The sequence below is a fragment of the Conger conger genome, chromosome 15 (assembly GCF_963514075.1).
Source record: "Conger conger chromosome 15, fConCon1.1, whole genome shotgun sequence".
In the NCBI taxonomy this organism is placed as follows: domain Eukaryota; kingdom Metazoa; phylum Chordata; class Actinopteri; order Anguilliformes; family Congridae; genus Conger; species Conger conger.
In genome coordinates this window covers 20,991,919-21,014,565 of record NC_083774.1, presented here as the reverse complement: position 1 = coordinate 21,014,565, position 22,647 = coordinate 20,991,919, and the positions used below count along the sequence as shown (strand labels likewise).

Genomic DNA, 22,647 nt, shown 5'->3' with positions numbered 1-22,647 from the left:
GATAAGCTTATCTCTCTCTAAGACCTGGACTCTGTAATCGATGATCACAATGGCCCCAGACGTACAGTTCCAACCTGGCCGTGTGCAGCCATCTACAGTTCTTTTATAAATTCACAAGGACAGCGCACATAAACAGCTGAAAGCTGGAGGTTGAAGATTGGATCATGACAAAGCTGTACATCCATGAAGTCACAGAGGACATGTTAGCGGGGCACGGTTAATGGCTACCTGATCTCGCATGTTCTTGGATCATAGTCTTTCCACCTGCCAGTCCTGAGCACACTACACTCTGGGGGAAAGATAGCAGATGGCGCCAATGGCATAAAGGATGAAAATACCTGCTGAATTATACTGTCAGACATGTAGCACCAGAACAGACGATAGTTTCTCTCTGTACTGACAGCTGTGAAATGTGATCTGTCCCCTTTCGTTTGTATGTGACGCACGTCTTTGACTGGCCAATGTAACATTTAATGGCTGCTTAGCTTTCTGTGGTGCATTACCGGTAAATCCAGCCTTTCCTCTTTAATCTTTGCATTACTGATCTTTGGACTTCAAATATGAAAGATTAGGCATTGATAAAGAATGGATAGGTGTTCTGGTATGGTATAAGACTGCAATAACAGAAATAAGAACACTGCATGAATGTAATGAGGCGTTCCCAATCATTGCATTTCAAAATACATCTTCATCATCCATCTCTGTCAGATAAGATGGAATAAGACAAAAATGTCTCTAATATAAATATGTGATAATGAGCTTGGCTTTTGTAATGCACAAGTATCATTTTAACATTAAAAAACAATCCCTTGGAATATATTATGGCTAACATCATAACTTACACTCACACTTACACTTTATTAGGAACAAATTAGACCTACTTATTCATGCGATTATCTAATCAGCCAATCATGTAAAAGCGCAATAGAAAAAACAAGTTAAAAAGTAAAACCTGCTTGTTATTGTACAAGCAGATCTGTACTACTGTACTGACTTGTGAGCAGCTGCACAGGCATAATAATTCAATCTAATCAAGAAGCTAACGTCAATGGAACTATCTAAAGAACTGGGGTATGGTTACACATCATCTCGTGAGATTTGCGGTGGGTTGTTCAACATGTTGTTGAACTCAGGCAGTCAGACTGCACTCAGCCGACAGGTAAATGAAGTGCTCTTCAAAAGAGCAAACAGCCAGGGGCTGCCCAACGCCCCAGCAGGTGCACCTGAGAGGGAACAGCCCATGTTTTTCGGCCTTTCCCCCCGTGAAACCCGTTCCCCCCGCCAGCTGTTTCACACAGCTGTTCCACGCCATTTCATACGTGAGCCCCGGTCTCCAGAGATCCCAGATGTGGCTCGCTGCTGAGCCGTCTGCAGTAAATCAAGTCAATATGCAGCTAATGAAGGGCTATGATGGAAAAGGAGCACTTTTGCTGTCCTAATAAACACATTTTTCAATAAATCAAAGCCACCCGATTTCAACATGTGAAACCTGCGTCTGTCATTCCTCAGAGTGTTCTGACACGCTGTCTGGTTACCGCAGGCCAGGGCTGGCATAGTTGTGTGTGTGTGTGGAGGGGTCTACACCCACTGAATTCAAACCGTTTTAACATTTGTTGTCGGTTTCAGTTAAGATCCCTGCTGGTAACAGTGTATCCCAGTGGACACTGCAACCAACCACAGTCAACAAGCAGATTGCACTGTATCACAGCCTTGTCTTTCAGCTTGAGGGAGAATGAAAGCAGGGATACCCCAGCCTTCCATAAACTGTAACTGCTCTGCACCCCTAAAAGGCAGTGCAGGTGTGTGGTAAGAATTAGGCTGTCAAACGGACACAAAACAATGATATTTATTTTGAGCTGAGGGCATGCATCTCCCTGAGGAATCAGACCATGCATTACAGTGACAGTGATTCTTTATCAAAACAATCAGACAAAATATGCTGAGGGGCCATTTTTATGAATTTCAGAAAATTCCAGTGTCATGCATGTGACCCAAAAACTTAGCCCAAGTATTACTTGCCCTGTCCTGCTTTAAGCTTTTATCAGTAAAATTTCCATTATTCAAAAGCCTGATACAGAATATGAACACTGTTCATAGATTATAACTGAATATAGCTATGAATGTGTATTTTTCTGTTATTTTCACTCCAAATCCAGGTGAAACATAGACCTATTGCCTATCATAGAAGCCCATCGATTGCCCTGAAGACAGCTGCTCGTACACAGATGCCCTAGGGAGTCTGCAGCACTAACGCTGCTGTGACAGCCAGGAGGCATGACCTCTACTGTCAGCCGCGCACGTAGGCGCAGTTCACTCTCACGTCTGCCTGACAGGAGCCTCTTAATCTACACATTTTCTGACCTTTAAGATTTCCCATCATGCCTTGAAAGCAGAAGAGGAGCAGTTTTAGGAATTTAAAAAAGGAGGTGTGTTGGAATTTGAAGCGTTCATACCCTCTGTCAAACGTCTGTCTGCGCATTCTGTTCTGTCACAGGCCAGTGGCAGACAAGGTAATCATGTCAAAATATATACAGCTATTGTATTCATGCAGCCGTGTATTCATACAGCCAATTGCTTTCAGAGTTTTATGAAGTAGCCTGTGTTTCACCAGGGGCATGTAAATATAATGATTTCCAAATGGAAACTTCAGCCTTGCCAGTTTGAAACTTGATCCATCTTTTTCCAGATACAAAAGAAAACAAAGCTAAATCAAATCCAAATCTGTCACTGATTTGAATTCTTCTGCAAGGGTTTCAATATGCACACATAGGAATACAAGTGTGTACACTGCACACACAGCTACATGCACAGGTGGACAGGTGACAGCATTAATTGATGGGGTACAGTATGGGTGAACTGGTTGTAGGGTGTAGTTAGGCTACAGCTGGAGGGTGTACCTGCTGTAGTTTATGCGGTACAGGTGAGGGAGTATCTGTTGTAGTTTATGGGGTACAGGTGAGGGAGTATCTGTTGTAGTTTATGGGGTACAGGTGAGGGAGTATCTGTTGTAGTTTATGGGGTACAGGTGAGGGTGTATCTATTGAAGTTTATGGGGTACAGGTGAGGGTGTATCTGTTGATGTTTATGGGGTACAGGTGAAGGTGTATCTGTTGATGTTTATGGGGTACAGGTGAAGGTCTACCTGTTGAAGTGTTTGAGGTACCGGTGAGGGTGTAACCCTTGAAGTGTATGGGGTACAGGTGAGGGTGTACCTGTCAAAGTTTATGGGGTACAGGATGATCTCCTCAGGCACTCCACTGTGCCAGTAGATGGAGTAGGCCTGCTGGAGCATGACCACAGGCTGGTACTGCTGGTAGGGGGCGCCGCGGGTGACCCCCTGCAGGGAGAGCGGGTGGTTGGGGTACCTCTCCCGTGTCATGATCAGGGTCAGGTTCTCCGGCCGACGGGCCTGGATGTAGAGCTGGGAGGCATGGAGGAGATAATTAAGAAACAAACAAACAACTCAGGGCACACAGACTTTCAGGAGCAGCGGGAAGGGGGCACGCCCAGTTTGTGTATTCTGCTCTCTTTTTGGGGAAAAATATTCCCATTGCGGATGTCCCATAATTGAGCCTTTTGCCCCTGGTGAGTCCAGCCTCGGTTGTTACCTCATCTGTCAGCGGAATGCTACCTCACAGAACTGGAAGGCCAAACATAGACACTCCTAATTACAGCCTTTTGTGTTTTACAGTCGGACATGCTCAGAGCGAAGCGCATGCCCTGCAATGGAGGGATGGTATGTTCCCTGAAAAATTAGGGCAGCAGGAAAGCAGGCCAGTGTTCCTCCCAGATTTCAAAATACCTCAAACTCTACTGGAAAAAGAATAGTGCAATTCGTCATGCAGCGGCTGAGGTCGCTCCGCCTTTGAACCGCAGCGACATGAAAACACATCCATCCAGCTCTACATATGCAGACTTGAAAACCAGAGCGCACATAGGACCACAGAGCTACTGCTGCAGCTCCCCTTTTTGATTTCAGAATGAGCTTTTATTCAACACACTCAGACCCTCAGCGCAGAGGAACCCAAGGAACAGCCAATTAGATTCAGCCTACATCACAACCACAGCATTCCCCCTCCAATCAGTCACAGGACCACAAGCCACCATCCTCAGCATCAGCCACGTTATCACAAGTCATTAGTCTGCAGGCTATTGTTGCAATACTTCATTAGTTTGATCATTAACTCCACATTTAGCCTTCATCCCCAACACTGAGGAATGAGATGGTAAAAATGTTGCACTGCCATATGAAATGTTGAAGACACACAGAGAGCCATTTCAGCAAGCGTCCAGCTCTATAAATGGGCAATTTATCAAATAAACCACAGGGCTGCTGAAGGGTTTTCCTGTTAAGGCACTGGTCTCATCCAAGGATGCGCCTTGGATGGATTGCCCTTCAATTCAAACCTGGTTCTGATTACGAGCACAGACCAAGCTTCCCTATAAGGACTGGAGTCGCAAAAGTTGTTCAAAATCACAGTACACTAAAAAAGGTGTCAGGAATCATAATTTAGTGAATTAATTAATAGATCTCGTGTAGCAGTGGAACATTATATGCATAACTGTAGCGACAATAACAAGGGCTTGAAGAAGAAAAAAAAAGAAGAAAAATCAGCGGGAAGTTGTTGCTAGAAATGTGAGTAAAATATTCAGCGCAATCCAGAATCTGCATACGCTGTCATACTTTGTTTCTCCCTGCATTTGGAAATATGGTTAAAATGCCTAGGCCGATACAAATCACACTGTAGGCTATGCTAAGTTTGACAGTTACCATCCAAAGCTGCCAAGAAATCATGGAAAAACACTGTAAATTGGGGAAAATCACAGAAAAGGCTGGAAAGTCACAAAACTGCCCAAAACGATGGCTAAGGTCATGGCCTCCGTGACTTCCGTGACAAATACCCAGCCATAGTTATGGCACTGCATCCTTGCCAGGGGTCCATATAAAAATCTGTTAGTATTGTGTCCAGCCAGGAGCTACTGCACAGCACAGACAGACTTGTCTGAACATGCTCACAGTGACAAGCTTTTATGGAGCAGCAGATTCATATCACTACAGATTTGTTCCAGCAGCATCTTAGAAATCTCTAAAAGTATACAAATAAATAATACAAAATTCAAACAAAAGTAAACAAATAGAAATTGATTTGTGGTGGAATCCAAGTCACCCAACCCCACCCACCCCACCCACTCCCGCACATCCTTCTCATTTTTACAGCCCGTGCAAAGTCTCCCCAGCCTGTTCCCACTTGTTTCAGCGGGCATATCACTGTCAGCCCTCCCATGCCTGGACCTGAAGAGAGCATTCATAAGCAGCTGTTTACTCCGAAAGCACAAATCTGGAGAGACACGCCAGGTCTGGGATACAGGTCTTCACTAAGAGCCACAGCACATACTTAAGACAAGAGAACGAGACGCCAGTCAGGTGATTGCTTTAGCTCTGCGAATGTCACAGCAGACATAGCGTGCCAACACGCTGCATTCTCCCGTTGTTTCAGAGAAAGAGCAGAGAAGGGGGGGGGGGGGAAACAATCGTTTTGTTGAGGTATTTGAATGGGGTAATTCAGTGTGGCTGACACGCGAGGCCGCCTTGGGTTATCTGAATGGAGTCACTGTAGCTCCAGCACCGCAGCTCTGTAGAGAGACAGGAAGCAGTCCACCGTGGAGTCTAGAGAGCGCCCCCCTGCTCCCCGGGCACTAAATCACACGCGGGTCAGTACCATCTGAACCGCTTCGCGACAGCTCGCCTTTGAAGACCCCTTTCGGAACACGCACTCAGGAAGCCATCTGGAAAAATCCACAAATGCCCTGGCTCTGAGAGGCCTCCTGTCCTTAGTGGTCCCCCAAGCCCTAGGAGGGCTCTCCTGCATTACTGCCACCCCTGCGGTCACGCTTTGATGCTTTAGACACCATGGCACAGTTGTGGGCCAGTCTCATTATTCACTGCAGAGTTCATTAACACGCATAACACAAATAAATATGGCTGCCCAAGGAGGCAACTTGCTCCATCACACCAGTTGCAGGCTCCACTAATTCCTGCCAAATTAGTTCTCCTGGGATCAGGAGATTAGGAGAAGCATGTGTAGATCTGCCTGCAAGCTACAGTGTGGAGACTGTAGAGTAGCTTATGAGTGGAGAGTATAGATTAGCCTGTCTAAGACACTGGGCTCATTCCAATTGCTTATTTTTCTCTTATTTTTTCTTGTACTTTTACTTGCCCTTAACAATCATTAAGGGTATTCTAACTCCTTAAACATTCCGTCTAGGAGCAAGAAGTAGAAGTTAGGGACTCCCAATCATGCCTTTGAGCAAAGACATAGCAGGGCATCCTTTCTGGAAGCATTGTTTCAGAAAGCCTCGCGTATACTGTAAATGATCGACCAGTGGATCCAGCTCTCCCCATCTGCAACATATCGGCCACATTATTGACGTGGCTTTGAGCTGATGTTTGAAGGAGCAAGGATATTCCATTTGCCTAAGTTCACATTTTTTCTCAATTCCCCGGTGGGTGGAGCAAGAAAAAGAAAAAAAGACAAGAAAAATAAGCGATTGGAATGAGCCCACTGTTGCGAGGCAAAGCACAGAGAAGGTAGAAGGGTCGAAGGTCAGAGGACCATGACAGGTCTCACCTGTGCATATTGTCCGTGGCAGATCACACCATTCCACCGGGGCACAGTGAGGCAGCCAGGGTGCCGGATCAGGTAGTTATCGGCCCGTGCCACATAGCAGTCTGGGTACCCCGTCAGAGAGCCATCCAGGTCATGGAAGATGGCTGTCTTGTCCCCATCCATGTCATTAGCCCCGAACCATGGGCCCGGCTGGCCAAAGAATAAATTCAGACCCACCTAGAGTTCAGGGAGAAGTCCATGTCATTATTACAGAACAATTTTCTATTGTTGGGACCCTAGCACTGAGATTATGCAGTCTACACAGGGGGCACTTGATTGACAGAATCTGTGCTCTGAGACACTGTCGCAATGGTACCTGGCAGAGGTATCTCATTAATCCCCATTAACAAGAAGACCCTACAGTCCCACTGTAAAACAATCTATAGTATGGAGCCAGATTACCAATCATCTGCTATTCCGCAAACTGAGCGATGATTGAGCTCTACCCCCCTTATGGCATTACATTCTATTGGCTGCTGTTCCTGAATCCCGCAGCAGGCAGAGAAAGGTAAACTCTTTCCATCTGAGGGAGAGCGAGAGGCTGAGATGGCATGCACCGGGCTTCCTCAGGGAGCCCACACAGCACATCTGCTTCAGCTCTGGGCCTCATCCTTGCTCTATGCTGGAGCCGTCAGTGCCAAGAGCACAGAGCTGAGACTCGCAGGCTCCATTTCCATTAACAACCTATATACACACTTGCAGTTCATTTGCTAGTGCATAGCTGAGCTTGGAGATACTGTTACAATGTGGGAGGATCTGCCAATCAGGACCTGAAAGGCACTTCTGCTCATGTGGTAGGTTAGGGCAGGTTATGGTAGGTTAGGGTAGGTTAGGGAAGGGGGAGGTTAAACAGGAGTGTGTGCAGGGAAGAGCAAGTGCTTAGAGGTTTCTAATATGCACTTGTTACGGGGAATAGATCATTTAACCATGAGGAGGATAACCATGGATAAGTCAAAGGCTCCCTCTCATTTCGTGATTTAGCACTTCTACAAAGAGGGAGACAAGGATTGTGTGGAAGATACATCCCAGAACAGGGACTGTACTGTTTTAGGAGCCTTAATCCCACACAGGGGTGAGAAGCAGGGTAATAGTGACCCACAAGGCCTCTCTGCAGGGACTGGCATGTTGCTTCAGAACGTGACACTGTAACCACAGCTTGGTGGCGATGACACAGCAACACACAGCTACGTACGTAGACCTCAGAGCATGCAGACAGCACAATATGGGGATATTCCCTGTCTCAGGTTAACTTTCTCCTACAATGCAACTCACTGTTAAACAGCCCTCCGCGTCTCTGACTGGCACGTCACAAACAATGAGCTTTAGGAACCATAAAATTGCAGGTTACGATCTGCGGCTTGAGCGAGACAGCCAGTATGTAGACCCCCTGTCCCAGGAGAGCAGACAGTGACCTTAAACTGGCTCCGGTGCAGAGCGGGAGGTGAGACTGGGAACGATGCGATCTCTGTCCTCTCCATAACCCCCTAAATGAATTTTCCACCCAAAGCTTAAAATATTTTAATGGTCCACAGAGCGCAGTTTTGGCAAAGTTGAAGGTAGATTTTTACAGTACAAAGACACATTCTTCACAGAACTATGAGAGAAATAAACCCAAACAAAACCCAGAACTTAAGATCAGAGATGGGACAGGGGTGCTGATTTCACCACCGCCCTGCTCCACCCCACCTGCACGTGTCCCACCCAACACGATGACTCCATCCCTGCTCATGGAGCTTCCTGGTGCACTTACCGTTCTCTCCATCTTGACGGCAGAGATGTTGTTCTGGGGGCTTCCCTGCCAGGCGTTCTTCATAGAGAACCCAACGGCACTGGAGAACCGATCCACGGTGGGGGAGAACTTCTTAAAAGTGCATCTGGTAAGCCTCACTGGACCATCATACACCTGGAACCCCCGAATCGGGAAAGTCCTAAACAAATACCATGTACAAAAACAAAATTCAGCCTTTACTTTGAAGACTTCATATTAGCATTTTCCTCAAATGGCATCACTCCTGGACTGGCTTACTGTACCTTGCACTTAGCATAGAATATTAAACTTCATTCTCCCAGTCAATAAAAACGAACGCACACACACACTGCTGCTAAAGGAATTAGTCAAAGAGCTGCAGCAAGTGTTCAGGGGATACAGAGCAAGAAAGAGAGAGAGAAAATATGACAGTGTAGACACTGATGAATTATAGTACACTAGAAAAATAATTGAAAAATTGGAGAGCCCTCTATTGAAAATACTTACTTGTTTCGGGGGAGTGTTCTGTATATGTTGTTAGTGCCTTTGCCCCAGTATCTGTTCTGGCCTCCATGGCTGCCCACATTACTGCTCTCCCCCACAAATATTGAGTCTGTCACCTCCAGGCTTGAACCTTCATCAGTGGGGAAAGTTCCATCGCTGAACAAGGAAGAAAACAGGGTTATATTAAAAGGGGTTGAGGGAAATAATTGGCTCATCCTGAAACCATCAATCACATTGAGAAGTATAACAGAACACGAGATGTTAGCAGTTTTCTGGGACACACTTGCTATCACAATGTGCCTTTCCAAGAAAAGGAAAACAGAAACAGAGAGGGAGCTTAAATTTGTTCCTTCTGAAGACTGATCTATTTTCCATCTCTGTCTGTGTATGCTTCGGAAAAAGACTCTGTAAAGATGCCAGAAATGAGAAGTGGTTGAAGGACACCAGCTGAGGATTCTGCCATCATTAATATGCACGCAGTAATTAAGCACTGATAAGCTCATCAGCAGATGAGAGGACCTTCCATGACCCTGTCTCTTTGGGGCTCAGAACAAGGTGAGCAGATTCCCCCCTCGCCTGACCTCACCCACACCTTTGCTAGTCTTATTCGCACAGAGTCTTGAAGGTCACGAGTCTCTCATGAACACACAGAAGCGCAAATGGGGTCAACAAGTGAGGAGAAGCTAATGGATGAAGTGAGGCTAATGGAAGTTTAATTAAGCCATTAATGGCGTGCAAATAGGTGCGTTAATTCTGCAGGACTTCAATGCTATCTCAAGGCATGGACAAGCTTTCGTTTTCTGACAGATTTTGGATTAAGCGCTTTCTACTTAATGAAGAGCTTGTTTTAATTGGATGTCTCTTCCAATTTTGTGGATGACTGTCCATTATGCTAATTTTAAATTGGCTTAAATTACCAAAGGTTGTTAGGACAGACAGATTTAACTTAACCTGGATTTAAGTTCAGGTTGAGGTGTTTATATGACCCTGGTGTCTAAATGCAGGTTGTGTAGGTCCTGCATACTACAGTACAGTGGCCCTTTTTCTAACAGCACCAAGAACATGTTCTGTTCAGTGGCTGGGACTCCTCTTTCTCAGCCTTCGTGTCATCTAGTGGTAATGCAGAATCGTGGCCAGTCCCTAGTTTCCTTTATAATGTCAAAGCCAATTTATCTTGGAGCAAAAAAGAGTCTCTTCAATTTGGCCATAAAACATCCTGAAATAGAGGTGTGTCCAAATTTCATTGCTGGGAAAATTGAGATGGATATTTAAGAGAAAGTTGCATCACAAAGACATGAATTATGTATTCATACAAATGACAGGAAATGAGAGCGAAAGTGTGTGAAAAGCGCGCAAACTGCAGCTCTTTTTGCTGTACTTCAGATTGTTTTGACTGACCTACTGTACTTGATTGAGCAAGTGAGTGAGCAAGCGAGTGAGTGAATACTGGGATACTGCTTTACAGGAGATTGCTTTTTCACAGTGGCTGTGTGAGGGGAAGGTGCCTGGCAGTACCATACCTTGCTAGTGTGAGTCCAATGCCATTGTCTGCAAACCTGTAAAACAGTAAAGATTGTGGTGTTGAGGAGCAGTGTCACAGAAGAAAACACTATTATGTTCTTACAGTTCATCTGCAGAGTTATCTGTACGGGCAGTTTTTTCAAAACAGGTCCATCTGAGAGACACACGTGTATGAAAGCACAGCAGAGCGCTTCATATTCCAAGCATATGGAGGGAATTACAGCAGAATTTCTCGCCTTCTCTACTGTTCAATAATTTCAGTCCACTGCTCCTTTTTCCTCTCATAAAAAGGGCTTCACAGTCATCCACAAATCCCAAATTCCTGTGGTCTTTGAAGTCCGATTTGAAAATAATCATTATAATTAAAACAGGCACCAGATTTCCTTTGGGGAACTTAACATTTTCTGGGCCCGTGCTGCCTTGATGAGAGCTGGAAAGACCCTTGTGCTTACCCACAATTCTTAAAGATGACGTCTCCTCCTCGGGCCCACGCTCCATGGTCATTGTTCTTAAAGGCTATCAGACCATCAATGAGGGCAGCGGCACGCGGCTTGGTGGGGTCTGCATCCATGTGGGGCCGGTACCTGTGAGGAACAAAGAGCTATGCTGTTATTCATTTTAATCTGAGAACATGGTCACTGTGTGGTTATAAACTGTAATCTGAGACCACAGTCACTGTGCGGTTATAAACTTTAATCTGAGAGCACGATCACTGTGCGGTTATAAACTTTAATCTAAGAGCACGATCACTGCCCGGTTATAAACTCTAGTCTGAGCACGGTCACTATGTGGTTATAAACTCTAGACTGAGAGCACAGTCCATGTGTGGTTATTAAGTCTGGTCTGACAGCATGTTTCCTGGGAAATGGAGCATCTCAGCTGCAGACTTGTGTGATTAGCTCCTGGGAGAATAGGAGATGCTCACAAGTCCAAATATAGCAGCTGTATGTGCTATAATGACAGCATTGAGTCCCATCTCAGCACCAGTTCTGGGTTCATTAGCATGGAATTATCAGACTGAGTGACGCCTTTTACACAGAAAAAGTAAGCACACACGTTGTTTCCTACACATCCTCAGGCAACAAACATTCATTGGTCAACGAGGGGTGCTCAGCTTCCCGGAAAACAGACACAGAAAATGAAGATTAAGCTGAGTGCTCCCAGCTAGTCCTCCAAATAATTTATTTGGCTCAAATGGAAAAAGAGCATCCACCTTCAACGAGAAGTGGTTATGGCCCTGTGCAGCTTCTGGGCCCATTAAAAGCTATTTGATGCAGGCTTGTATTGTAACAAACAGCGGACTGCTGCTATAAACACATGATTTAAAACACTCATTGGGGCCATGAAACACATTTTGATATGTAACCACTTAATGGAACAACAAATCCACCTCACACATCCATAAATTTCATTGAGAGGGTGTGATGAATGAGAAATATTCACTGACCGGAATGAATAAACATGCCCCAACAAGGACAAATAGAACGTGCCACGCATATAAAATAGCTCTGGGTCCAAACATGCTTGTTGTTACAGTGCAGGATTCAGGGCATTGTGTGGGGGCATGGCACTTATAGTAGCTTACACAAGCTGCAACTAAGACTGCAGTACTGTCATTTTCCACCAAGCAACCTCTCATTTAGCGCAAGGTTATTAAAGCAGAGAAGAGTGAGTCCAAGCACCCCCTCGCTCACTGGGGCAGATGGACAGAGGCTAAAGACAGGGTGTGGCAGTAAGTGGCAGGGCGGGGCAGTAAGTGGCAGGGCGCGTGTGCTGTACCTGGCATTGTCAATCGTCAGGTACTCCCTGGGATTGTTAGCGCTGGCGTGTGTGGTCTTCACCCCCTTTCCAATAAAGAGCCCAGCCTATAGATCAATCACAGCACAGCTGTCACCACTCCCACATACAGGTATAAACATGTGCACACAGGCACACACATGCATAAGCGCATACACATGGATGCATGTACATACATGCATGCATGGACCTCCACACACAACCATGACCAAACACGTGCAGACAAATGTAAAGCCAAGGAAAGTAGGGTTTCATTAGAAAGGGTATTCCTGTCTCATTTTGAGCAAGTGTGACTTTGCTAAGCTGCATTTGCAAATCCCAAGGAGAGGCTAGTAAAAGGTACTACCTTTATCCTAGAAGTACTCACATAGAAAAGGTTCCAAAAATACAGAATATGAATAGAGGCAACTCCGAAAAACTCAGTTCTGCAGGCTGCTTTGTATTCGATTAAAAGTGAAAACTCATATTTGGAAGACCATTTTCTCATTAAAATATTTTCCTTGGCTGGATATTTAAAAAAATCTTTTCAATAATTGTACACTCATATTTTAGAGCAAATATGAGATGTCAAATTTCAATATTTTGCAAACAAATCACCAAAGCATGCTGCTGCTCTGAAAAATTCAGTAACTGTAATAGCATTAGTATTTTCTGTATTTAAAGAGCAGCTTATTAAAAAGCAAGTAATGTGATTAATTACCCAGATGCAACTTGAAATAGACAGCAGGTAAATGGTGAAGGGGACTGAGAGGGAAGGTATGTGACTTACTTTAAAGTTGGAGTGCACCCTGTTGTTCCGAAATACTCCCAACGGCGTCAGCTCTGCCTGGCCTTCTGGGTACCAGCCTTCGGACAGCCCCGTAGGAACACGATGGAAAATAAACCACATTCCCACATCCTGCCAGGAAGAGAGAGTGCATGGAATTCTGGGTAAGGCAAGCTCTACCCACACACATAGCACACAGGACATAGGATAAAACCTTAGCTTAAAACAAGGACATTTATGACAGTAACCTTATTGGGAGAACAACAGCGGTTCATGTTGACTGTTGGTTGTGTTCACATTAGCTCACATAACTCTTTCAAGATGGATTCCGATCAACGGCAGAACGCATGGCCAGAGGCGATTAATCGATTTGACCTGAGCAGCGGCTCTGTAGCATGGCTAATGGAATTCCTGCCATTACATTTTATTATTAAACTCTTCGTAAATACATTAGAGAAAATGTCAAAGAGCGACCCGGTACCTGGGAGCCAGCAGCTGCATTGCCGATGAGGTTATTATTGGGATTTGCAATCCAAAATGTGCTGACTGCCCTGTGCGAGAAACAAATAGCAAAACATCAGAATAACCAATCTGTACAAGACCCCTGCAAGACTGCTGATGGTATAAAAAACACAAAATATATTGGTAAATTTGATAATGATTTCAAAAAGACAGTGATTTGGTTCATAAGGCTCACATGCAGTCGGTGCTGGGGCTGGGGGTGTAATCTCCATAGACAGCGGCACGGATGCGCAGGCACATGGTCTCATCCCTGTCAGTAGGCAGGATGGTGCCGGGGCGGGTCAGGAGACCCAGATTGTGGTAGAAGGTGTTCCTCTGCTCCACACCATCCTCCAGGAAGAAGCAGTGGCCCAAAGTGTCGTACCCCACTACATCCTTCACCTAGAACACACAGGGGAGAGGGAGATGAGTCTAGCTGTCACTCTCAGGGAAGGACACACCTCCAGAACCGTATAAAACATGCCCAGTCTAACTCTAATGGTCACTTTTGGGCAACCATCTCAAAATCACAAAGACAACTGTTAATGGTTTGGTTTGTGAAAGCTGGTAATTCTGTGGTCAGTTCCAAAATTAATCTAGCCGTGGTTTGTGAATAAATGCAGCGAGTTTGGTTTGGTTTGTGATTAAGTTTATTAATATACATTTACATTTTAGTCATTTGCAGACTCTTTTAATCCAAAGTGATTTACAAGTGCATAGGTTCTTCCACAAGTCAAAGCATCACATCCATAACTAGGAAAATACATAGGAAGTGCTGTTCTAAACATATAGTCATCATAAGTGCAATTTATTTTTTTGGGGGGGGGGTTAGACAAGAGGGATAGGGATATCAGAAAGGGGGGCGGGGGAAATCAATTTGTTATCGTGAACAAATGGTAATGGTTGGGAATGCTATTGAACATTTGTATTGGTTTTGAATGTGATTAAATTAAGTTGATAATGGTGATTAGATTAAATGCATCTGTTAGTGGTTTGACTCATAATGAAAGTTGTTGTTACGAGTTGAATAGAGTACATACCAGCAGCCCATGTGTGTTGTGCACAGTGACACATCTGGAGAAGCAGTGGTGGACAGACAGGTTGTCCAGGTAGGTGGGGGGGTCATACCCTCCCCTTTGGTCCACGTCCCCTGCCAGGTGGAAGTGCACAGGGTAGCTGCCCCGGTTCTGTTGGCCCAGTCCGATTAGCTCAACTCCGGACATGTGGAATGAGCGGAACCCTTTCTGGATCTGAAGAGACAAACAGAGCTGCTATATGGCTATGTTTATATCTGGGCAGATTCTCAGAGGTCTCTCTCTGAATTCTCCTGCCGCCTCCATGGTGAGGGAGTACATTTCCTCACTAGCTAGCCCTGTGCCTCCCAATACAGGACAGATTTATTTTATTATAAAAGTGAAATTTTGCCCACTCTAACATTTTAAGTTTGTAAAGTGTCTGATTGCAAATGAATCAAAGGAAAGGAATTTTGTCCACTATCTCTCTCAACTGTAAGGCATGGTCGTGATTGATATGCTTGTAGACAACTTTCCAAAATTCGGAAGAGTTTCCAAGATAATTAACAGTACTTGTTGAAAATTTTCATAGAGAATGAATGGCAGAAATTACAGATCGTAATTTCTGAGATATGATGGATAAACAAAGACCTGCACTGCAAACACCAAGACATAAGTCAATCTCAACAAGTATTTTAGTCTTATACTTATACTTAAATTCTTACCTCTATTACCTTTTTGCTAAATAAGACAAAAATATGCCAATGACGTGAGCCAGTTTGACTCATTTCGAGAATTGCCAATGAGGTAACTTGTCAAGCAAACAGTAACTTAAAACATAAAAAGTATTTTCTACTTCTACTCACGACAGATGTTCAGTGTTAGCTTTGGCAGGATGGACAGAAAAGGTCGCCCTTATATCCCCTTTCAATATAGCATCAAATTAGCCACTAGGTGGCGCTACATTTAAAGATGACATTTAAAATTAAACAACTTCCACATGCTAAGATTTCCACAAAACCTGATGAACATAATCTACTGAATGAGCACAAAAATGTCCCAATGAAATCCCTAAAGTCTGGGTGGCTTTCAGCCATTCTTAATTATCGGAAAAAAATATTTCTAAATTATATTTAATTTTATTTGCTGACCATTTCAAAACTCACAATAGCCATCTGACACTCCATTTGGAGCTTATATGTTAAATGTATTTGTATGCTACAGGCAGTGAGCTCACCTTGATGTGCCCTCCGAAGGTGTCCTGCTGGAAGAGGTGGCAATGGTTGTATCCATAGCAGGAGCTCTCCATCTCACTCTGGACTCTGATGTTCCTGGTGAGCAACCCCACCTCTGCCCTCATGTCCACCCCATCCACCACCTCCCCCATGTGTAGGTAATGGGGCTTACCTGCCAAAACATGTCACATTACAGCCAGCTCACTGAGGCTGAACTCAGCCCTGCAATTATTTCAGAATAATTTTAATGATAGATCTTTCTGGCTTTCTTTTTAGTAGCAATTCTATTTGCAGGAAAGGGCTGAGGTGGTGGGGAGGGATGTGGGATGAAACATAAGGCCAGCACCTCTCCATCTGTGTGCTATGGGATGGATTGAAAGTGAGACTACAGCAGGAGCGACAGATAGGTAAGTGTATTGGGACCATGTTGCCTGGTGATTCTGCACTTTAAATAAAATTGATTGATTGATTGATTGATAGATAGGGGGCACTGTGGTGCAGCTTGAAAAAGACCTGCAGGGAGAGAGCTACTGGAAATAGAGGAAAGAGACAGGTTGCCTGATGGCTGTGCTACTCTGGTCTTGGATGGCCACAGTGCCAGCAGGACTGTTCTACCCTTGCCCTGGAGGTGTTGCATTGTCTGCAGGGCTGCTTAACCCTGGTCATCTGTCCCTGTTCCACAGGGTCTACGGGCTTCAAGTTACCACCTGGTTTGACTCACATTTGACCTGATTAGAACCATGTCCTACTGCTTTATAGAGATGGAGCCCCTGTCGATGCCCTGTCGTAGAACTGGTTTCATATGGCAAATAATAGGACAGGGGCAGGATTGAGAGGTGGAAGGCATACCATCAATTTTGACCTGGGTGCGCCTGCACTCCGGACAGCGGAGGAGCTTGAACTCTTCAGCTTGGTGCATGGAGTAGTCAGTGCTGGCCACAACCAGCTGGTCCCCAGGCTTCCAACTGGACACATCGTCTGCCAGGTCTATGATCAGGCCCTTCATGGCCTCCACCTTAAACCCGATGTGTGGTGACCCTGTACCATATACAGCAAGCCAGGAGACAACCATTACTAATGTACTTAAAATGATATATAATGGATCTAATATTATAAAGGAACAAAGATGACAAAACATTGACACTAAACCTTTTACCCATTCACTGTAGGCGGTGACAGTGAAGCGGACCCCGTTGTAGGTGTAGAACTGTCTCCTGGCAACGGCTGTGCCTGTGGTTCCACTCCGGGAATATGGCCGCTTCCTTTCTGTGGTGGAGAAGGGGCCTGCCCGCAAGATGCCCACCAGTGCCCAGGGCTGCCTGAGGAAAGCAAGTGACCTTTAACCTTACAGTACCGACCCAGAACCAGAGGCACAGAACCAGAACTCCACTGCCTTTGGGTGACAGCTGCCAGCATTTCCTCAAGAAGTTCTCACTGCAAATTTCTCACACCTGTTCCACATCCCTCCAGACTGAGAAAGTTCACCAAATACAGGTTAGCCTGAAATGCCCCGATTCTTTCAGCATGAAACAGCTGCACTGATACGAGTATAAATCTGGAACCCAAAAAAGTACACCCATCCAGCACTTTGTGACATATAATCATGATGCAAAGTAACTGATATTTCTGAAGACTGCTCAACAATAGCAATTCTATCTGAAGAACAGAGGCTGAAGGTCAGAACTTCAGCCTCTGTTAAATAAAACTCATAGCAGCAGTGGAGAGTTGACTGAAAGAAATGACACAGCTGTGAGCACTAGATGTGGAAAAACTGTCATTTCACAGGCCGAAAATAACTCTGTCAGCCTCGCAACAAAAGAGGGACATAAAAATGTGTGGTGCGCTTTCCTTTCTCAAATTATACAGCAGCCTCGTGTTGTCCTGACGTAAAAGCAGGGCTCTGGCACACAGCCAACCTCTCCCACAGTGGGCTCAGAGCTGGCTGGAGCCACAGGGGGACTGTTCCGGGGCCGGGGGAATCACTGGGCATGTACAGACAGGCGGAAATAGCGCAGGAGTAATGCATGGCACTATACCGCGTCTGAAAGGAGCAGGTGCTGCCTACGCACCTTTTTACTACGGAGCCCTTTAATGTTCACTCACCGAGGGGAGGAACACACAGCTCTGCACACTGACATCACTACATGTTTTCAGCGTTATCTTACAGTCATCAGCTGCTGCAGAAGCACAAACGGGTCAGGAAATGAGAGAATAAGGGGAGCTGTCCATGCTGAAGCTGTTCACCGAACACACAGCCCTGCACATTTACTGAGAGAGGCGGAATGCAGTGGAAGCTCTTACCTGTACCCCAGGTGTTTAATAAACTTGCTCCCCAAAACCTCGATGATGAACTCCCGGGTCTCAGCCGACAGGCTCTTGGCTGCCGAGTCCCCCACCGCCATGGCAACGATCACCCCGGTTGGCTGCTGGTCAAGGAAGTCTTTGAGCCTCAGGCTGTCATTGGGGAACATGTGAGTGTCAAAGCGGTCTGCGGCCAGCACCTGACCCGTTCCGTCATCCACCACCCTGACATTGATGCCTCTACTGCCCCAGAACCGCTCAAATTTATACGGTCCATACTGCAAACCCATGGGGTTCAGGGTTCTCGCCAGGAGAGTCCAGGAGACTGGCTTTCGGCCGTGCATTTCCAGCGTGCCGGCTTTGTCCACACCAATAAACTTGCTCCCAAAGTCATGGACTTCGTTCTGGTCTGTTGATTTCCCATAGAGCACTATGGTAGCAGTGCCTCTGTAGGGGCACTTCTCAGAACCAATGTGCAACTCGCCCCCGTCTCGAATAAGAATGTGTCTTGTTTTCAGCACAATATTGTGTGTTGAGTTGTCAGCAAAAACCAATACTCCTGGAAAAAACAGAAATTGAATCAATCAATTAATATCATTTAGATTTCTTCCTTACAAATGTATGACCAAATAAATATACTAGATATGTAGCAAATCCAGATTTACCTCCTCCCTCTATGAGAATAGAGTTGACAGTCGCAGAAGAATCCAATCTGAGAAACGTGCCAGATCCTATCACCACGGTCCGGTCTTTATCATGCCCTGGGTTCCAGCTTTGTAGACGGCGGTTATTTTGGGGGCACCTGTCTGAAATAAACTAATTACGTTACCAACTAAAATCATCCCAGTCAGTTTAACATTCAATGCTTTTATAGATGTAAATGTATAGTAAAAACATGTATAGTAAATATGATATACAAACCTGTCAGTTACTGATCTAAATTGTTTTCGCTCCGTGTTGTTGCCCGCGATATGGCAAAGAAACGGATGTCTTAGCGCACTAAGCGCACCTTGCAGGTCTCCACGTCAGGGGCACGCGAAAACGCACTGAAAACCGTGGAACCACGACGAATGGTTGGCCGACAGACGGAAACACGATGTAGTTGTTAAAGTTGTCGTGAAAAATTACATTTTCCTGAAAATAAAAGTAAACTCAAAGGATTTCTCACCGCGCAATTTGGACCGCTTCTATAGTTGAAAACTAGTTAAACCCGTCAAACACGTTGCCAAGAAATTATAACATTATATTTTTGTCGTATATGTCACATTGCTGTGACAAAATTAGGCTACAAGATATGATTATTCCCCCAAAGATTAAAAAAATATATTTTGTTTGATGTCACCTGTAGCAAACCATGAGCACACTCAATCAGTAGCAACATTCAAATCCGCATTCACACAAGGCTTAAAGCGGGTTAATAAGGAGAACAAAGCGCAGGTGGAGCCAGCAGATTATAAGCATTATCCAACGTTTCACATTGTTCTTACCAAGACCACAAATCTTCCTCTTATGACAGTCCACAGCGCGCGGAGGGAAATATTAATCCAGACGTGAAGGCTACACCTGTGGATCTGAAACCACGATTTCACCGTCAGAAAATAAACTATGCCGGCTAATTCAGCAATTATAAATATATTCTTTAGTTATTTAAAATCCGGAATGCAAGGACTCCAACCTGTGGTGAACTGGCGGCGACTTCTGCAGTGAGTGTAATCATAGGCGGCTGGTGCGCTTATGATGGGAGAGCCAGTGCGCTCATGTGACGCGACTCCGTTTGTACCTGAGAGCGAATCGTCTGTTATTTATATGAATCTCCGCTCCGAGTTCGGCTCAGGCTTCGCTGTTTACAACAGCTGAGTGAAACCACTCCCGCTAAAAACCGATTGGTCCGGAAAATTCCTATCTGTCTTGAGGATTTAATTTACTGTAAGTAGAGAGCGCCCTGACAATTAACAATCACTGTCTACAGTCCTATACAGACCGCATTGCTATTGTCCCTGAACTCCCCAGTAGCTGTAAGGCATCGGTATATGCTGTTGATTCTTCACCGGTTCCGAATACTAGACTACCTTCATGCAGTAAAATATAATTATAGCGCGGGGGCATCTATAACTTTGTTTATTTATTTTTTCAGACTGACAAGGTCTTTGCTGTACAATACACAAATTCAGATTACAAGAACTCACTGCCAATGCAATGTGTAATTGGTTCACTGTGTCGATCTAAATAAAGCCACAGATTGTTTCATTTGAATATGTCATCCTCACTGAGACACTGAGGTCGCTATCTGTGATTATACATTTATTGCAGACACTCTAATCCAGCCTGAATGACACAGCTCAAATTTAGTATATGACACAGTAGCCTAATATAAATGGAATGTTACTAAAGACATTCCCTGCCCGAGGCTACAACGGCAGTGCACGCAAGGAACTCGAAACAGCAACTTATTGGGCAACCTAAAAGTTAACTGATGTAAACTCTTTAGAACACTGTAGTAGTTAAAGGTTTCCCGTTACTGGAACAGGGGTTTCACAACTTGATTGCTTTACAACCAGGACCTTACAATCAAAACCAACATCTAACAGAGTAAAAATACTATTTTTCACCCACAGAGGTCGCCGTAAGATGGAATGTCGGCCTATGTACATTACATGAGCATTGCAGATGCGTGTGACACTGAAATGGCTTGGAGAGTGTGAAGCCTTTGATTAGTTATCCATTTGCTTTCATCTCCTCTAATGAAAATATACACATCAAATATCGCTCTGTCAAGAACTCATATCAAGACTATGCAAGAAGCCTAATTACATTTCCTCACAGTTATTTTCACACCATTAGCTTCATGCAGTCATAAATATCAACGAAACGCCACTGGCTGGATGATAGACGAGGAAGGCATGATCCCCAGAATATACCTACTAAATCGGAAAGCACACCTGCATCGCGCACGTGCTGTGATTTTATGTAGCGAGAACATACTGGTGTAACAGTCTTGCTTCTTGGTATTCTTTAGTATCCTATAAAATATAGCTTCTAGAATATTGCCACTAACCAACTGTCTAATAGAGTAGGAAGCGGATAACCTATATGCCAAAAGTAAAGCCGAAGCCATTCACTCGCATGCCGAGGAGTCTGCTGTTTGACCTGTTTGTGTCTTTCGACCTAGTTTGACCACATCCGCCAGACATATTTCTATTGGGTGTGATATTCTGTCACAATTAAGGAGTGGATCAAAACAAAGACACACAAGTGCACAAATAGGCTACACATATCAACATATCCAGCATGAGATAATACACTGTGAGATCGGTATGGACGTTGCTGTTTAAAGAAGCATTTTCTCCGAAAGACCTTTAACAATGTGGATCCTTACAGTAGCCTAACTAAAATTAATTCTGATCCAGAATGACCATTCAATATGAGCAGTTTTATTATAAATCCACAGAAGTTTCATAAACAGTTGAACTGCACATCATGCTAAATTAATAACTGCAATTGCATTGCTGTGGAGAAAACGGTACAATATTTTGATCGCAGTTGGAATTATTTGCTTTCTGTCATATTATGAGGAGATCGCACAAAACTGGAGCCATACTTTTTTCCTGGAACGAGGTTATGCATGCAGAAATGCTGGCTTTTATTGGTTTTGGCTGACTAAGAGATGTAGACATATCTCTCTCTAAGGGCATTTATGTTGCAGATGAGTTTAAAATAGCACGGTGCAACATACGCATTACATTATACATGTTGGTATCCAGGGGAATTTGGATGCTATTTTAATATTTAGCCACTTATATATGTGAATATTTCCTTTCGCATTTGATGTTAAGTGCTTCTCTGGCTAATGGTGTATACAACAGAGTTTGACCTGGAATTTGAACCGGCAATATTCTTGTCCAGTTTGTTGTCCAAATTCTACAAAATGTAAAAAATTATAATTTCGGAAATAAGCACGAAGTAGTGTATATGTATTGTCAGCAGAATTTTAAATAGAACATATCTACTAGAACATATCTAACAGATGTCAGTGCATCTGTTATTTTTCAACCTGAACTCTGTTGCTGTGTAATATCTAATGACTCAAATAGGCCAAGGACTGGGGGTGGGTAGTGGTAATTTGACAAAGGATAGCTTTGTCAATTCATTTTAAGGCATTGGAACTGTACTATAATATTGTCTAATGTAAAACCTGTTTGTTTGTTTGTTTGTTTGTTTGTTTGTTTGTTTGTTTGTTTGTTTGTTTGTTTGTTATGAATGAGGCAGAAGCCAAATATCTCTTTCTAAAGAAGTTTGGTGCAATAAAGAACTAAAGTAGATAAGTTATATCTGCATTAAAAAAGAAACTTTAGCTGCTTAGGATGTTTATATTGAACAGTAAAATTGAGTGCTTAGATAACCAAGTTTAAGCTGTTCATTATTAATATATTAATTTACACTCAGTGACACTTTATTAGACTTTTTCATTTTTACTTCTACTGCTGCTGTAGCCTATCCACTTAGAGTTATGGTGCGTTGTGTGTTCAGAGATGCTCTTCTGCATACCGCTTTTGTAATGTATGGTTATTTGCGTTACTGTCACCTTCCTGTCAGC

The 22,647-nt window shown here is 44.2% G+C and overlaps 2 protein-coding genes across 2 annotated transcripts in view; both read right to left on the bottom strand.

Moving 5' to 3' along the window:
* The window catches only part of LOC133111561 (cell migration-inducing and hyaluronan-binding protein-like), a 47,701-nt gene extending 27,879 nt beyond the window's left edge, over positions 1 to 19,822 (bottom strand). The window contains exons 1-2 of the mRNA XM_061222026.1: positions 19,729 to 19,822; positions 19,541 to 19,624 (exon numbers count right to left, since the gene is read on the bottom strand). The gene's annotated coding sequence lies outside the window, so the exon portion shown is untranslated. The remainder of the gene's footprint in view (positions 1 to 19,540; positions 19,625 to 19,728) is intronic.
* LOC133111072 (inactive cell surface hyaluronidase CEMIP2-like) overlaps positions 1 to 22,647 on the bottom strand; it is a 29,021-nt gene that overhangs the window by 4,722 nt on the left and 1,652 nt on the right. The window contains exons 2-17 of the mRNA XM_061221232.1: positions 18,719 to 18,855; positions 18,054 to 18,612; positions 16,902 to 17,071; positions 16,602 to 16,790; positions 15,755 to 15,924; positions 14,545 to 14,754; positions 13,701 to 13,906; positions 13,485 to 13,554; positions 13,007 to 13,135; positions 12,220 to 12,305; positions 10,893 to 11,024; positions 10,440 to 10,475; positions 8,923 to 9,075; positions 8,419 to 8,596; positions 6,630 to 6,845; positions 3,213 to 3,421 (exon numbers count right to left, since the gene is read on the bottom strand). Of these exons, the coding sequence (XP_061077216.1) occupies positions 3,213 to 3,421; positions 6,630 to 6,845; positions 8,419 to 8,596; positions 8,923 to 9,075; positions 10,440 to 10,475; positions 10,893 to 11,024; positions 12,220 to 12,305; positions 13,007 to 13,135; positions 13,485 to 13,554; positions 13,701 to 13,906; positions 14,545 to 14,754; positions 15,755 to 15,924; positions 16,602 to 16,790; positions 16,902 to 17,071; positions 18,054 to 18,612; positions 18,719 to 18,855 (2,850 nt within the window). The remainder of the gene's footprint in view (positions 1 to 3,212; positions 3,422 to 6,629; positions 6,846 to 8,418; positions 8,597 to 8,922; positions 9,076 to 10,439; positions 10,476 to 10,892; positions 11,025 to 12,219; positions 12,306 to 13,006; positions 13,136 to 13,484; positions 13,555 to 13,700; positions 13,907 to 14,544; positions 14,755 to 15,754; positions 15,925 to 16,601; positions 16,791 to 16,901; positions 17,072 to 18,053; positions 18,613 to 18,718; positions 18,856 to 22,647) is intronic.